This window comes from Enhydra lutris, unplaced genomic scaffold, assembly GCF_002288905.1.
Source record: "Enhydra lutris kenyoni isolate GAN:26980312 unplaced genomic scaffold, ASM228890v2 scaffoldscaffold4, whole genome shotgun sequence".
NCBI classification, from domain to species: domain Eukaryota; kingdom Metazoa; phylum Chordata; class Mammalia; order Carnivora; family Mustelidae; genus Enhydra; species Enhydra lutris.
This window is the reverse complement of record NW_019154088.1, coordinates 9,857,378-9,870,411: the sequence shown is the minus strand read 5'-3', so window position 1 is coordinate 9,870,411 and position 13,034 is coordinate 9,857,378. Positions and strand designations below refer to the sequence as shown.

General features: G+C 42.7%; 1 protein-coding gene across 3 annotated transcripts in view; it reads left to right on the top strand.

Moving 5' to 3' along the window:
- Positions 1 to 13,034, top strand: part of LOC111158924 (INO80 complex subunit) — a 133,035-nt gene that overhangs the window by 84,208 nt on the left and 35,793 nt on the right. For 2 of the 3 annotated variants that reach the window (XM_022521275.1, XM_022521257.1), the window contains exons 25-26: positions 3,536 to 3,676; positions 9,831 to 10,056. In XM_022521275.1, coding sequence (XP_022376983.1) covers positions 3,536 to 3,676; positions 9,831 to 10,056 — 367 coding nt within the window. The remainder of the gene's footprint in view (positions 1 to 3,535; positions 3,677 to 9,830; positions 10,057 to 13,034) is intronic. The other variant, XM_022521266.1, reaches the window with a different exon arrangement.

The window sequence follows — 13,034 nt, the reverse complement described above, 5'->3', positions numbered from 1 at the left end:
GCCAAAACAGACTAAAGCAGTAATGAACCTTTTCTGTCCCTCCTTCACCTATTCATCCAAGCATCTTATGCAGTGGCGGTTAAGGTGTTCTTTGTGTTCTTCTGTATTAAGTATTAAGTTTTCTTGCGTATAGCAGTGTCTAGTAGTTAATGTCATTATGTGAAGGGAATGTGGGTAATGTGGTATTAAGGACTACCTATAAAGGAAGAATGGATGAAGCCAGTGTTAAGAGAAAATAACACAAGAAAGTATAGATTGAGTAAAATATGCTGGGGGTGGTCAGGGTTTCTCTTAAGCTAAGGCTGTGTATGAGCATTTTGAGCGTGTGAATTTTTTTTAAAATCTAAGATCAGAAAGCTACAAATCACCTTGCCGTTAGTGACTTCCTGTGAGAATACCATCTTAACCTATCTCATGTAAGACAAGTGAACATGTTTTAATTTGGGAATGACCACCCCTGGAAGTAGAATTATCAATTAGACTTCTTCCAGAAGGGTGTTACAAATAACATATTGTGATAAAAGAACTCCCTGCAGTGAATGTTATAACTCTTTCTCACCAATAACAATAAGGTTGAAGAGAAAATAATTGAAAGAAATGTTCATTCTTTCATCTTTTGCCTTTATGTTCTGGGAATGAAGTAAACAGGCTTTGTTGAATTTTGCCATTTGAAAATACTTCAGATGAGCGTGACTTTAAGAGATCCCTGGCAGAGACATTGTTTAGTTACTGCTCTTTGGGAGTCAGTAAACAATTCAAGGTTTTTAGGTCAACTGCTGCTGCTGCCTCAGCCCCCTGGGTGGCAGTAGACACCCTAACTAGCAGTCCTGAGCTACTATAACTCGATGACACGACCAGTATTTCCTCGACTTTTATCTCTTCTCCCCATCCCCGAGGAGGAGCAGGGGGCCTTACCACCAATAATAGGAAATGTGCTTATGGAAAACAAGACTGCCTTCATCTGTGCATAGGAATAGGATTTTTTTAGGTGTATGTTCTTAGCTATCCAATATCTAGTATTGGAAGAACAGTATGATACCCGATCTGCTCCTCACCCTGGGCTTTGAGAAGGTAGTGGACATAAATATGTAGGGAGGCTGGTGAACTTCAATGCAGATGCTAGCCAACATAGAGATGAGAATGCAGATATTGTTGAAAAACTGTCAGAAGGATAAAATTCTTTTCTAGGTAATGACAGGGATGTCAACATCTAGAGGAAAGTATCAAACATGACCAAGCTACGGGGGCCCAGTTTTGTAATAAAGCATTGTGAAGACTTCCATACAGTGTGGTTAGAAACCACTGGAGATGGCCATCTCTCCTAGAAACAGTTCAGGCCTTTCAGTTTGTTAATGACCATTATTCAGAAAATGCTGATTGGTTTTGGAAAACAGATTATGATACCCATATCCTGCTAGACAACTTAAGATGGCTTCTCTCAAAGTGTGATCCTGAAGAGCCCATTGACTTTGGGAAAAGATATCTACTGAACAATGAAGCCTTGAAGAGATTTGATCCTGGAAGCTTTTGGTACAGGAACTCTAACTATGATTCCTTTGTACAGCCCTGGTTACTGTTCATCTTGTAGTTTGTTTTCTTGACCTTGTACCGTATAAAATTTGCCTACCTTATGTATGATTATTTAGGTTCCAACCTGCCTTTTCTGAGAAAACAATAAAGAAAAAAAGTGAAATAATCAAGAATGAAGATCCAAAAATAAAATGTCTAACATTGCACTGAAGAAAGAATTGCATCTGCAATAAAGAACACTGTAACCCCACTGACAGATTCTTTTATGTGAACATCCATCCTTTTTTTAAAAATTTATTTATTTTGAGAGAGACAGACAGATAGTGAGAGAGGGCACTAGTGGGGAAGAGAGGGAGGAGCAGGCTCCCCTCCGAGCAGGAAGCCTATTGAGGGGCTCGATCCCAGGGCCCTGGGATCATGACCTGAGCCAAAGGCAGGCACTTGACGACTGAGCCACCCAGGCGCCCCAGCATCCCACACTTTTAAAAAATCTTCCGCATGAAAGCTTATAAACTGAAGCTTTACTGTGAGCTTTTAGTCTGTTAAAATGTATTGATAAGGTAATATAAAGGGAGAATTTCTGGTTTTTTAAAAAAAATGGTCAGATAAAGGAGCTAAAGCAATATTGTTACCTTTTCCTGACCATTTGTATTGATGTCACTGAATAAATGAAACAGTTAACCTTGCTAGAACTACAGTTGACTCTTGAACAACGTAGGGGTTAGGGATGCTGACCCTCTCTGTAGTCAGAAATCCACGTATAACTTTTGACTCCCCAAAAACTTAGCCACTAACAGTATACTGTTAACAGGAAGCCTTACCAATGACATAAACAGCCAATTAACACATATTTTATATGTTACATACTGTATTCTTAAAGTAAGCTAGAGAAAAGATGTTATTAAAATCATAAGGAAAATACATTTACAGTATTGTTGAGTTCTTTTTAAAAAAAAAGTGTATAAGTGGATCCACACTTTTTTTTTAAAAGATTTTATTTATTATTTATTCAACAGAGATCACAAGTAGGCCGAGAGACAGGCAGAGAGGGGGGTGGGGAGCAGGCTCCCTGCTGAGCAGAGAGCCCGATTCAGGGCTTGATCCCAGGACCCTGGGATCATGACCTGAGCTGAAGGCAGAGGCTTAACCCACTGAGCCACCCAGGCGCCCTGGATCCACACATTTCAAACCCATGTTCTTCAAGGGTCAGCTGTACACTGCACTGTTAATATACACATGTGGTACTAAACAGATGTGCCTTATGCCTGGCTGGCTCAGTCAGTAAGTAGAGTATATGACTCTTGATCACGGAGTTTTAAGTTTGAACTCCACATTTGGTGTAGCAATTACTTAAAATTGTTAAAAAGCAATGTGCCTTGGGGATGCCTAGGTGGCTCAGTCATTAAGCATCTGCCTTCAGCTCAGGTCATGATCCCAGAAGCCTGGGATTGAGCCCCACATCGGGCTCCCTGCTCTGTGAGCCTCCTCTCCCTCTCCCTCTCCCTCTGCCTGCTGCTCCCCCTGCTATGCTCCTTCTCTAATAAATAAATAAAATCTTTAAAAAAAATCTTTTAAAAAAAAATCTTTAAAATGCATCAAAGAAAAATTTAGAAGGAGATATTGTTAGCCATCATGTTTTTAATACAAGATGTGAGTTTGCATCCATGGTATAACAAATGAACCAAACTTCCCCCACACACATACACTGTTTTATCTAATGAAAGTTATGCTCTAACTATTTATAATTAACAGTATCTCTTCCAGAAAAAGGTAGAATTGGAAATGCCACTTGCTTACGGTATATCAATAAAACGCATGTTTTTAAAATTAGCATGAACCTTGACTATATTATACATTTGGTTCTAAATACTGGTTTATTGTTTATTAGAATTAATATTCATAAAAAAGAATGTTTAAGTCAGGTATTTAATATGTGACATTTTTTCCATTTTGCTTGCATTAAACATACTTGCCAATGGCACTAATTTGCATTCTTGTCTTGTAGTCTCTGGTTTTCAGCAGCCACTGCAAAGCAGTGAGTGGCTACTCAGACCAGGTCATCCATCAGCGGAGATCAGCTACCTCCTCGCTTCGTTGCTGCCTGCTCACTGAACTGCCATCTTTTTTGTGTGTGGCCAGTCCACGAGTAAGTGCCACAGGAGGGAAGAGACAAAATAGATGATACTTGAAGAAATAAACCAACTTCTAAGAGATCCATTTCTTAAACAATTACTTTAAGCTCTTTGGACCTTGAGAAACGTAAATCATCAGTATTTAGAAGACACACATGATCCTGGCTTTCCCAAGACAGTGCTCCTCCCTTTAAATTACATTGGTTTGAGAATTGTATGGTAGATCGGAATGGCTTCTTTCCCTGACCGTGTCTCTCCTGTGTCATTCCTCTCGTTTAGTCAGGGGCTCTAAACTACCATGGGAGCAAGCCATCTGTCAGGTAGATTATCACTGAACAGCAGGGTCAGGGACAAGGGAATATTTGAAAAGGAGAGGGAGCCATTTGTTACCTGCATTGAGGTTTTTGAGGGTTTTTTAGAGGAGGGGGTCAGATTGGGAGGGAGATTTGATCTGGCCTTATCGCCTCAGTGCAGTCTCCAAATAATAAAAGGAAACATAACACTTCAACATCAAGAAACTTCTTAGCCTGGTGTTCTCTCACTCTTCTCAGCAGCCCTGCCTGGACTGTGGTTCACAGGTATGTTCCCTCTGAAAAGTAACTTTTGTGCTCTATTCACCATTCAGCAGTCTTAGTTTTATTTGCAGGTTGGGAGCAGTTTCTCTTATGGTTTCAACTTTGAGCACCTGTTAGATCCTTCCTAACCCTCCATCTATCAAAACAGGGCACTCTGTGGATTGCCAACAGCATCGCTGCAAAGGCTCCCCTTTGCACAATGCTGTTTTACTCTGCTTACCTCTTCCATTCTTTCCTGTCATTGATCAGAGCTAGACAGAAGCTCTCTTACAACTCTGAACAAGTATGTGAAGGGAGGGGGCAGAGTAGGGATGCATCAGACTCTGTGGTTAGAGCAGAGAACAAGTTTCAGTCTTCCTGGCTCATTGCCCTTTTGCTCTAAGGAGCATCTTTCAGTTAGCCAGGAAAACTCTGAAAGAGGCCGACATTACTTACTCTTCTGTGTTTTACCTTCTTTTCTCCACTCATTCTAGAAGGTCTGCTGTGTTCACAGTTCTGTTTAAAGAAGGTGGAACCGGGCGCCTGGGTGGCTCAGTGGGTTAAGCCGCTGCCTTCGGCTCAGGTCATGATCTCAGGGTCCTGGGATCGAGTCCCGCATCGGGCTCTCTGCTCAGCAGGGAGCCTGCTTCCCTTCCTCTCTCTCTGACTGCCTCTCTGCCTACTTGTGATCTCTGTCTGTCAAATAAAGAAATAAAATCTTAAAAAAAAATTAAAAAAAAATTAAAAAAAAAAAAAAGAAAAAAAAAGAAGGTGGAACCTTCTGAATCTTCCTTAGTGATATTTTGCTGTCATTATTGACATCAGCTTGCATTCTTTATTAAGATATCAAAGGTCAGAGTCTGGCAGGGGTCCCAAGAAAGTTGATGAATGGAAATGAGATGATGATGGGACTGAGTCCCATTGACTCCTGCCTGCCTTCCCTTCTTTCTGCTGACCCTGTACTACATGAACTTGATTTGCAGGCCACTGTCAACTGTGATATATATTAGCTATCTAAATAGAAAGTATTTAGATTTTCTATATATCCTGTTCTGCCAAAGCATTTTTTGGTCTTGGAAGCTTTAGTCAATGCAGGGAAATGCACCCTTTCTAGAACACATCTAAAGTCAGGTGCTTCTATAGAAAGTGGTCTTTAGGCTACATAGTTGTGTGGTTCATTTCCTTCTCACCCTTCCAATCTGATGTGTATACTGCAAGGCCTAATAAGAGGAAGTCTAGATTTCAGAGAGGGATGTCTAGATATTTTTACTTCTCATATCCCTAGTGATTTATAGAGCCAATTAAAAAGTGAGCTGCCGGGCGCCTGGGTGGCTCAGTGGGTTAAGCCGCTGCCTTCAGCTCAGGTCATGATCTCAGGGTCCTGGGATCGAGTCCCGCATCGGGCTCTCTGCTCGGCAGAGATCCTGCTTCCCTCTCTCTCTCTCTGCCTGCCTCTCCATCTACTTGTGATCTCTCTCTGTCAAATAAATAAATAAAATCTTTAATTAAAAAAAAAAGGTGAGCTGCCTTGGGCTGTCATTGCATTGACAGGCATGAAGATTCTTTATTTATTCTACTCAGAGCTCTCTGGCCAACCACTCTGAAGAAGAACCCCACTCTCCCAACAGACTCACACATGGGATACTCCAACTGTACAACTGAAGGCTTGTTTTCTGAGGAGCCCAGAGTTGAAACTGTCAGCCTGGTGCTGCTATTTCCCTAAAGAATAGTAAATAGTGACTAGTTTGAAGAAGGCTAAAATAGCATAAAGGTGGGGTGACAGGCAAGGAACAGGAGAAAACTTTATTATTTGGCTGAAGCACTCTGCCCTAGCACCTTCCTTTCCTACTCAGCCCCTCTCCATAATTGTTACAGAGTTTTTTCACATAGCAGGTGCCAAACCTGAAATAGGAGTAGTTACACCATGGTTATATGGACAGGAAGAGGAGTTTTATTTTATTTATTTTTTTAAAGATTTTATTTATTTGACAGAGATTACAAGTAGGCAGAGAGGCAGTCAGAGAGAGGAGGAAGCAGGCTTCCTGCTGAGCAGAGAGCCCGATGCGGGGCTCCATCCCAGGACCCTGGGATCATGACCCGAACTGAAGGCAGAGGCTTTAACCTGAACCACCCAGGCGCCCCAGGAAGAGGAGTTTTAAATATGTCTGAATATTTTATACACTCATCCACAAGCTTTTACCTTTCAGATCAGGCCTGGGGTGTTAATAATCCCGAGATCCTTGATTGTCTTATATTGATTTCTAACTCATCTGTGGTGGGGAAAAACTGACTTTCTTTGAAGTCTGAACCTTAGCCTTGAGCTGAAACAAATTAATGTCCCTGTCTTGTGCTGTGGAAACTTTCAGGGTCAGTTCTAGAAGAACTTTGCCTGCCACTAAGGAAGGAATTATAGGAGCTATTTTCTTGTTAGCTGAAGAAATAATTCTGCTGGGTTAATAAACTAAGACCCTGGAAGTTCATTTTACCAAAAAACTGAAGCGCTTGGAGTGGTCACGCTTGCTAGAGCTAGAGCAGGAGCATACACGTCCTCAGGAAGGACGCGCTAAATGCTTGAGGAGACAGCCCTGAAGATACTATAGTTTAGGAAGTTAATGAAGCAAGAAGCAGAGGTTAGCTTATGTGAGACTAAAGGGAGTATGCATTTCCATTTGTGGGGAGGGAAGAATGGTGTGGCATGCTTCATTTCTCCCTACTTCTGAGCAATCGGAAGGCCACGTGGGGTTAGAAGAATGGGTGGAGGCCATTTATGAGAGAGCTGACTTGGGAAGCACAGTTTAATTAGAAGTGGACTTGTTTGCCTCCTCTTAGACCTCATGAGTTCACTGCTTGCGTACTTATGACATGACATTCTGTGATTTTTGCATATATCTTGATCCAGGGCCCTTGCCAAAGAAGCTTATCAAAACATTAAAAAATATTTCACTAAGAACTGGGCCTCACATACCTCCTAGTCTTCAGTCCTAGACTTGGAAGGATGTCAGCAAAATGAATTTGGAAAATAGGTGAAAGTTTATAACTGGAGAAAGTTGTTTTGTTTTTAAACTGTGTAAGAGTGCCTAGGAGTGAGTTTTAGGCAGGAAAAACATTTTCCCTGTGTCATTGTTCCCCTCTTCCTTTGTGCTGAGTTTTTAGCTTTTGATTTTTCATCTGGAGAATCTGGGCCCAAAGTCTATATGTACATATTATTGTTCTTATTGTACTATTATTATTTTAGAGAGAGCACATGCATGAGAACAAATGGGGAAGGGGCAGAGCGAGAGGGAAAGAGAATCTTAAGCAGGCCCCACCCCCAGCACAGAGCCTCATGTGGGACTCCATCTCACAACCCTGAGATCATGACCTAAGCTGAAATCAGGAGTCGGACGCTTAACCCACTAAGCCACACAGGTGCCCCCCCAAATCTATATAATTCCATTACAAATACTGCTTTTCTACAAAATAAACAACAAAAACAAAGCTGTTATCTCTGAGTATAAAATTGATCAGTGTGAGTATCTTGTTAGAAAAGCGTAAATATGATTTACTCCTCCAAAAGTATATATACTGTATAGAACCAGTCGTACTTCTGTAGTCTAACCACTGCTGCTTATATGAGTGTTAGGAAAGTACAGCCACTATCCACTATTGACCATGTGGTTCTGGGACTCATACCGTAGATGGTAGATAGCTGCTGAGTTACTGCCAGGACAGGCTACAGCAGGAAAATCCAGGTTTCATCCACCAGTTTTTTATTTCTGTCTTCATTTGTCTATGTTCAGCTTTCTGTGGGAAAAGGGAGTAAACTGGAAGCAAGAGAACAAACTCCTTTTGGAATGTGTAGAGATGATAGGAGATTACCAACAACTGCATCTCGTATTGTGTGTGAAATGGTTGTGTGAGCTGACTGGGTTTTGGAGCTGCAGGGGGCACCCGCTTGCTGTGACCCCTCCCTGTAGTTTTGTGTCTGGACTGTAGATGGCACTGTTTTCTAGCAAACTCCGTTCAGCTTCATCTCTGAGCCGGAGTAGAGGACGCTATGGTATTAGTAAATCTTGCTCTTTCTCTTGTTTTGGTATCCTCTAGTCTCCAGCAGAGGCACCTGCAGCCCTGTATTCAGCTAGCTGACTGTTAGTGTACCCCAGGGCAGCATTAAGGCTTGGCCTGAGGGGCCGTGGTATACATTAAAAGCCTAGAGCTATTGGCTTTTCCTTTAGACCTTCTGGATCAAAATCTACACTTTAGATAAGCTCCCAAGAAGGTTCTTCTACATACCAAAACTTGACAACCATTCTATTGCCCTAATGATTGATGGGCATGAAGATAGAAAAGCTAATAGTAAGATACATTTTCCTAAATGTCTCTCTTCTGGGAAATAATAGCAACAATAAAACTAGCTAACTAGGGGGCGCCTGGGTGGCTTAGTGGGTTAAAGCCTCTGCCTTCGGCTCAGGTCATGGTCCCAGGGTCCTGGGATTGAGCCCCACATCGGGCTCTCTGCTCGGCAGGGAGCTTGCTTCCTCCTCTCTCTCTGCCTGCCTCTCTACCTACTTGTGATCTTTGTCTGTCAAATAAATAAATAAAATCTTTAAAAAAAAAAAACTAGCGAACTAGGTACGGCCAGTTTCTGTGTTCTGATCTCTCTCGTTCCTCTGCACTTGCTCCTTATACCCAGTTTCTCCGCATTCTTGGTGTTGCTCCACGGTTTTTCTGAGCAGTTTGATGCATATAATGGGACTTTCGCATTTTTATCAGCTTGAGCATGCAGATAATCACAACCTCCAAATTTCAACAGAAGGTAACTCAGGCTTCTAATCAGGTGATTTCACAGCTATCTGAATACACAGATGCTTATTAGAGTAGGAATAGACCCAAATCACTTAAAGGATTAAAAAGCCTGTTTCTTAATTGGCGAGAGCCTTTTGTTCCATGGGGGCGAGGGTGGGGGGCAGGCAGCATTTCAGTGTTGTTGCACCTTGTGGGGAGATGAGAGTTTGTGCATAGGCTGTGTCCTAGCCAAGAAATGAATCCACCACTCTCTGGCAGTATCTTTCTCCACCCCCTTCCAGCATATCCCATCTTATGGCCTAAAAGAAAGGTTCTCTTATCTTTCATTAGGCTTTTCAGTCAGCAACCTGGTCAGGGAAGAGAAGAAAAAAGTCTTGATAAACTTGGGAGCTTTGCCACAGAACTATTAAAGATCACTTTAAATGCACCAGGCCAATAACCCTTTTTGTTCTTTAGTAATGACTGTGTAGCTCCAGCTCCCTTCCTGATCTTCCCATTCTGTGTATGGCTACTAGAACTTCACCAAAAACACTACCCAGCAATGAGGGGAAGTGGCAGAGTTGGGTCAGGGATCTATAGAACCATGATAGAATCATTCCTGACCTGGTATCCCAGTTTTTCTGAAAACTCCAGCACTCTCTGGATCTTTAGCTTGCTGCAGATTCATGTTGTAAGTGGTTGGCCTTTTACCTGGACCAGCTCACTAAGTCAGTTATTAAGGGCAGCTTATTTGTCAGGACAAACTAGCCTGAGAATTGTCCACATTTATCTTCAAAGTTGGGGTGTAGGAAATGTGCAAGAGCTGTCTCACATGACTGTCTCACCGCAGGTTACCGCAGTGCCATTGGATTCTTACTGCAATGACCGCAGTGCAGAATATGAGCGGCGAGTGCTGAAGGAAGGAGGGAGTCTGACAGCCAAGCAGTGTTTGTTAAATGGGGCCCCTGAACTGGCGGCAGACTGGCTAAATCGACGATCCCAGTTCTTCCCAGAGCCAGCTGGAGGACTGTGGAGCATCAGGCCTCAGAACGGCTGGTCTTTCATCAGGATTCCAGGTAAGTTCTCTGTTCTCGTGGAATGTGTTCCCAGCTCTGGCAAGGGAAAAGGAACCGAGGAGATACTCCATGTGGTGGCTTTAGATACTTGGAATTCAGAGTGCTTGGGGTTTGTTTCCTGTTTTGCCCTTACTAACTTCATAGGTAAAAATACTTGAGTAATTTATGACTTAAGAGAGAAATGTTCTTTAGATTTGTGCTTACGTACTCTCCTTTGACAAGCCTACAGCTGAGAAAGGAATGCCACTCTTTAAAAAAAAAAAAAAAAAGGAGCTGGGGGGAGAATAAAGTTGGTAGGAAAGGCTCCAGGTCGAATGAGTACAGTTGTCTTGTGCCATTGCCAGTAGGGTGAATGAGAATGTCGTCACTTCAGAAAGCCTAGTTGAAGTAGCATAAACAGTGTCCTGCACGGAGCACTAGAGATCTGAATGATAACCAGAAGAAAAACAGTGTGTTTTGTGCCAAAACGCTAGCAGATTCCCAGACCTCCTAGAGTCAAGGTCGAGGGTTGAAAGGAAACTAGGTTTTCATCTTTGCTTTAGTGAGACTACTTTTAAGGAAACTGAACACAAGATTCCTAGGCTTATGTTGCAAACACCTGCTGGCAGACTAGAGTGCTAGTTGAGGCCTACCACGTTAGTTTTGGTCGTCCAGATTCTCTGATACTTTGATTGTATTCTTTTTACTGGATATAATGAAAGTAAATTAGAGCTGAGCATTCAAAAGAGAGAATCTGCCAAGTGTCAAGGGACTTTGGGTCAGCCTCATCCATAGCTGGGGTTGGAGGGTGCTTTGAACTAGAAGAATCCATCCTGAGTTTATGAGAGCAGTATAATATGTGGCCTCGTAGCAAACTTAGAACACCTGAAAGCAGTGGGTGAAGGTGTACTGTTGGAAAACAAGGGGGAAAGCCCAGTTGTAAAGCAGGCCTGGTTAGTAGTGGGAATAGAGGACTGAAATCCAGCAGGTCTGGAAACCATTGAATCCCAGCCAGAAGATGAGCACAGGTGTTGAAAGAAGCAAGACAGCACCTTATTTCTTCTTTCTCCCTTCTTTACTCGGGCTCCTAAGTTCCCAGTACAGGAGTAGAGGGCTTATTGCTGGCGCTGTGGGAATCTCTTGTGGCTTTTCCTGTTCTTTGAAAGAAAAATGGACCTTGTTTAAATAGCAGGAAGTGTCTGAGTTCTTTTCACATCGATAAAAAGCACCAGCCTCACTGGCTGTTTACTGTGAGAACCAACCAGCTCCTCACTGACCCCATTGTGCTCTGTAGACTAGCTGGGGCAGGGCAGCGAGGGGTGGGGGGATGAGGGGTCACTGGAACCCGTATTTTATCTCTTTTTGCTCTATACTTTTACATTTTCTGTTTCCTTGGGAAGGATTGGTTCCATTATAGTCCCCGAAAGACCAAAATCTCCTGGATTTCACGCCTTGAATGCATCTCCCTGTTTCCCCAGGAGAAAGATATTTATTCCTTTCAGAAGTCTTCTCTCCTTGGAAAAAGGAGGTATTTCATCTATTAGCCTAGTTTTACTGCCATGGAATATACTCATTTTTGTCCCTAAATAGGCTCTTACACTGTGGCCAGTTAAGAAGTTGTGTCTAAGATACTTTAAGCTTGTACTGTAGGATTGTGGAAGATGTTGCAAGAAAGAGGATAGGTCTGTACAACATTTTGAGATCCTGTTTTAAAGTGAGGTTGGACTTGGCACAATCAACCTAATTTCTAGGGGATTGTGCTCTTCTTGGCTCTGTGCCCTACTTAGCAACAGGTGGTGCTGTTGTCCAGTGCAACTTCGGTAGCTCCTAAGAAATTGAGTAATGGATGCTAGGCCTGAAAGACCCCAGTGTGTAGAGGGAAAGAAACACGTTTTTTTTTTCTGCCTGTCTTTGTAAGGACAAGTACTGGGTGATGAGTTAACATGCTTAACGGAGAAGCAGAAACACTGTTCGTTGCTTCAGTATTCAAAGGCTGTGGCTGCAGTCTCTTTTTGCTTAGTCCTTTTCTTTCAGGGCAGTCCAGAGAAATCCAGTCCATCCACTTTCACTTCCCACATACATGGCAATAGCTAACGAGTGCCGCTCTTGCTTCTCTCAGGTGCTTCGGAGTTCTGTGTGCATCTTCGTCTCTGAGCCTCCTCCTCTTAGCATCAGTTCGTTCTAGTTAGCAAAGAAAAGGAGATGTGGGAAGCAGGGATGTGTGAAAACTATTGAATCACGACTTTGAGATGAAGCTTCTCAAAATGCAGACACTAGACTGATTTACATATGCTAAAATATTTGTGTGGAGGGAGTAGATGTGAATGGAGAGGGAAGATAAGCAGGCTGCCGAGATCCGATGAACCTAACTTGCCCACTCTTCTCAGTGATGAAAACTATATATGGGCTTCTCTCTTTTTTTTTCCACCTACTGCGCTTTTAATGAAAAAAGAAAGAAACTGTCTAAAGCTGATTGGTAGCTCTGTGGGGAATGTTTAGGAGCTATCAAAATTGAGGGATCCCAGGGAACCCAATTAAGAGAGAAAGGTAATTATGACAAGAAAATGTTGAAGTTGTTAGGAAAGCATTGCCGCCTGATCAGACTTGGAATTCATACAGGCCTCCTTGTCTGGTGCCAGGGACAGGGCCTAGCATTTGGTTCTGTCCCAGCTGCAGTCGTTTGATTGTGTTGGTAAGGAGATCAACAAAAAGAAGAGCATTTCAGTAATCTAAACAGGACCAAACAAAGAGGCTGAACAAAGGTGTGTGTGCCACAGTGTCGGGGAGGGGGTGGTGGAGGGAGAGATGTGGCCTGGCAGCGTTCCGAAGGTGGGAAAAGGCAGGCAGCAGTGCAGAGGAGTAAACATCCAGGGTCTGTGGCTTTGTAGCAAAAACATGAGTGGCTGATGATTTGTTATGGTGCTGTCAGCACATCCGTTCTCATTCGGTTTATACAATGATTACGACTTGGCAAATGGTGGCGAGAACAGAGAAATACC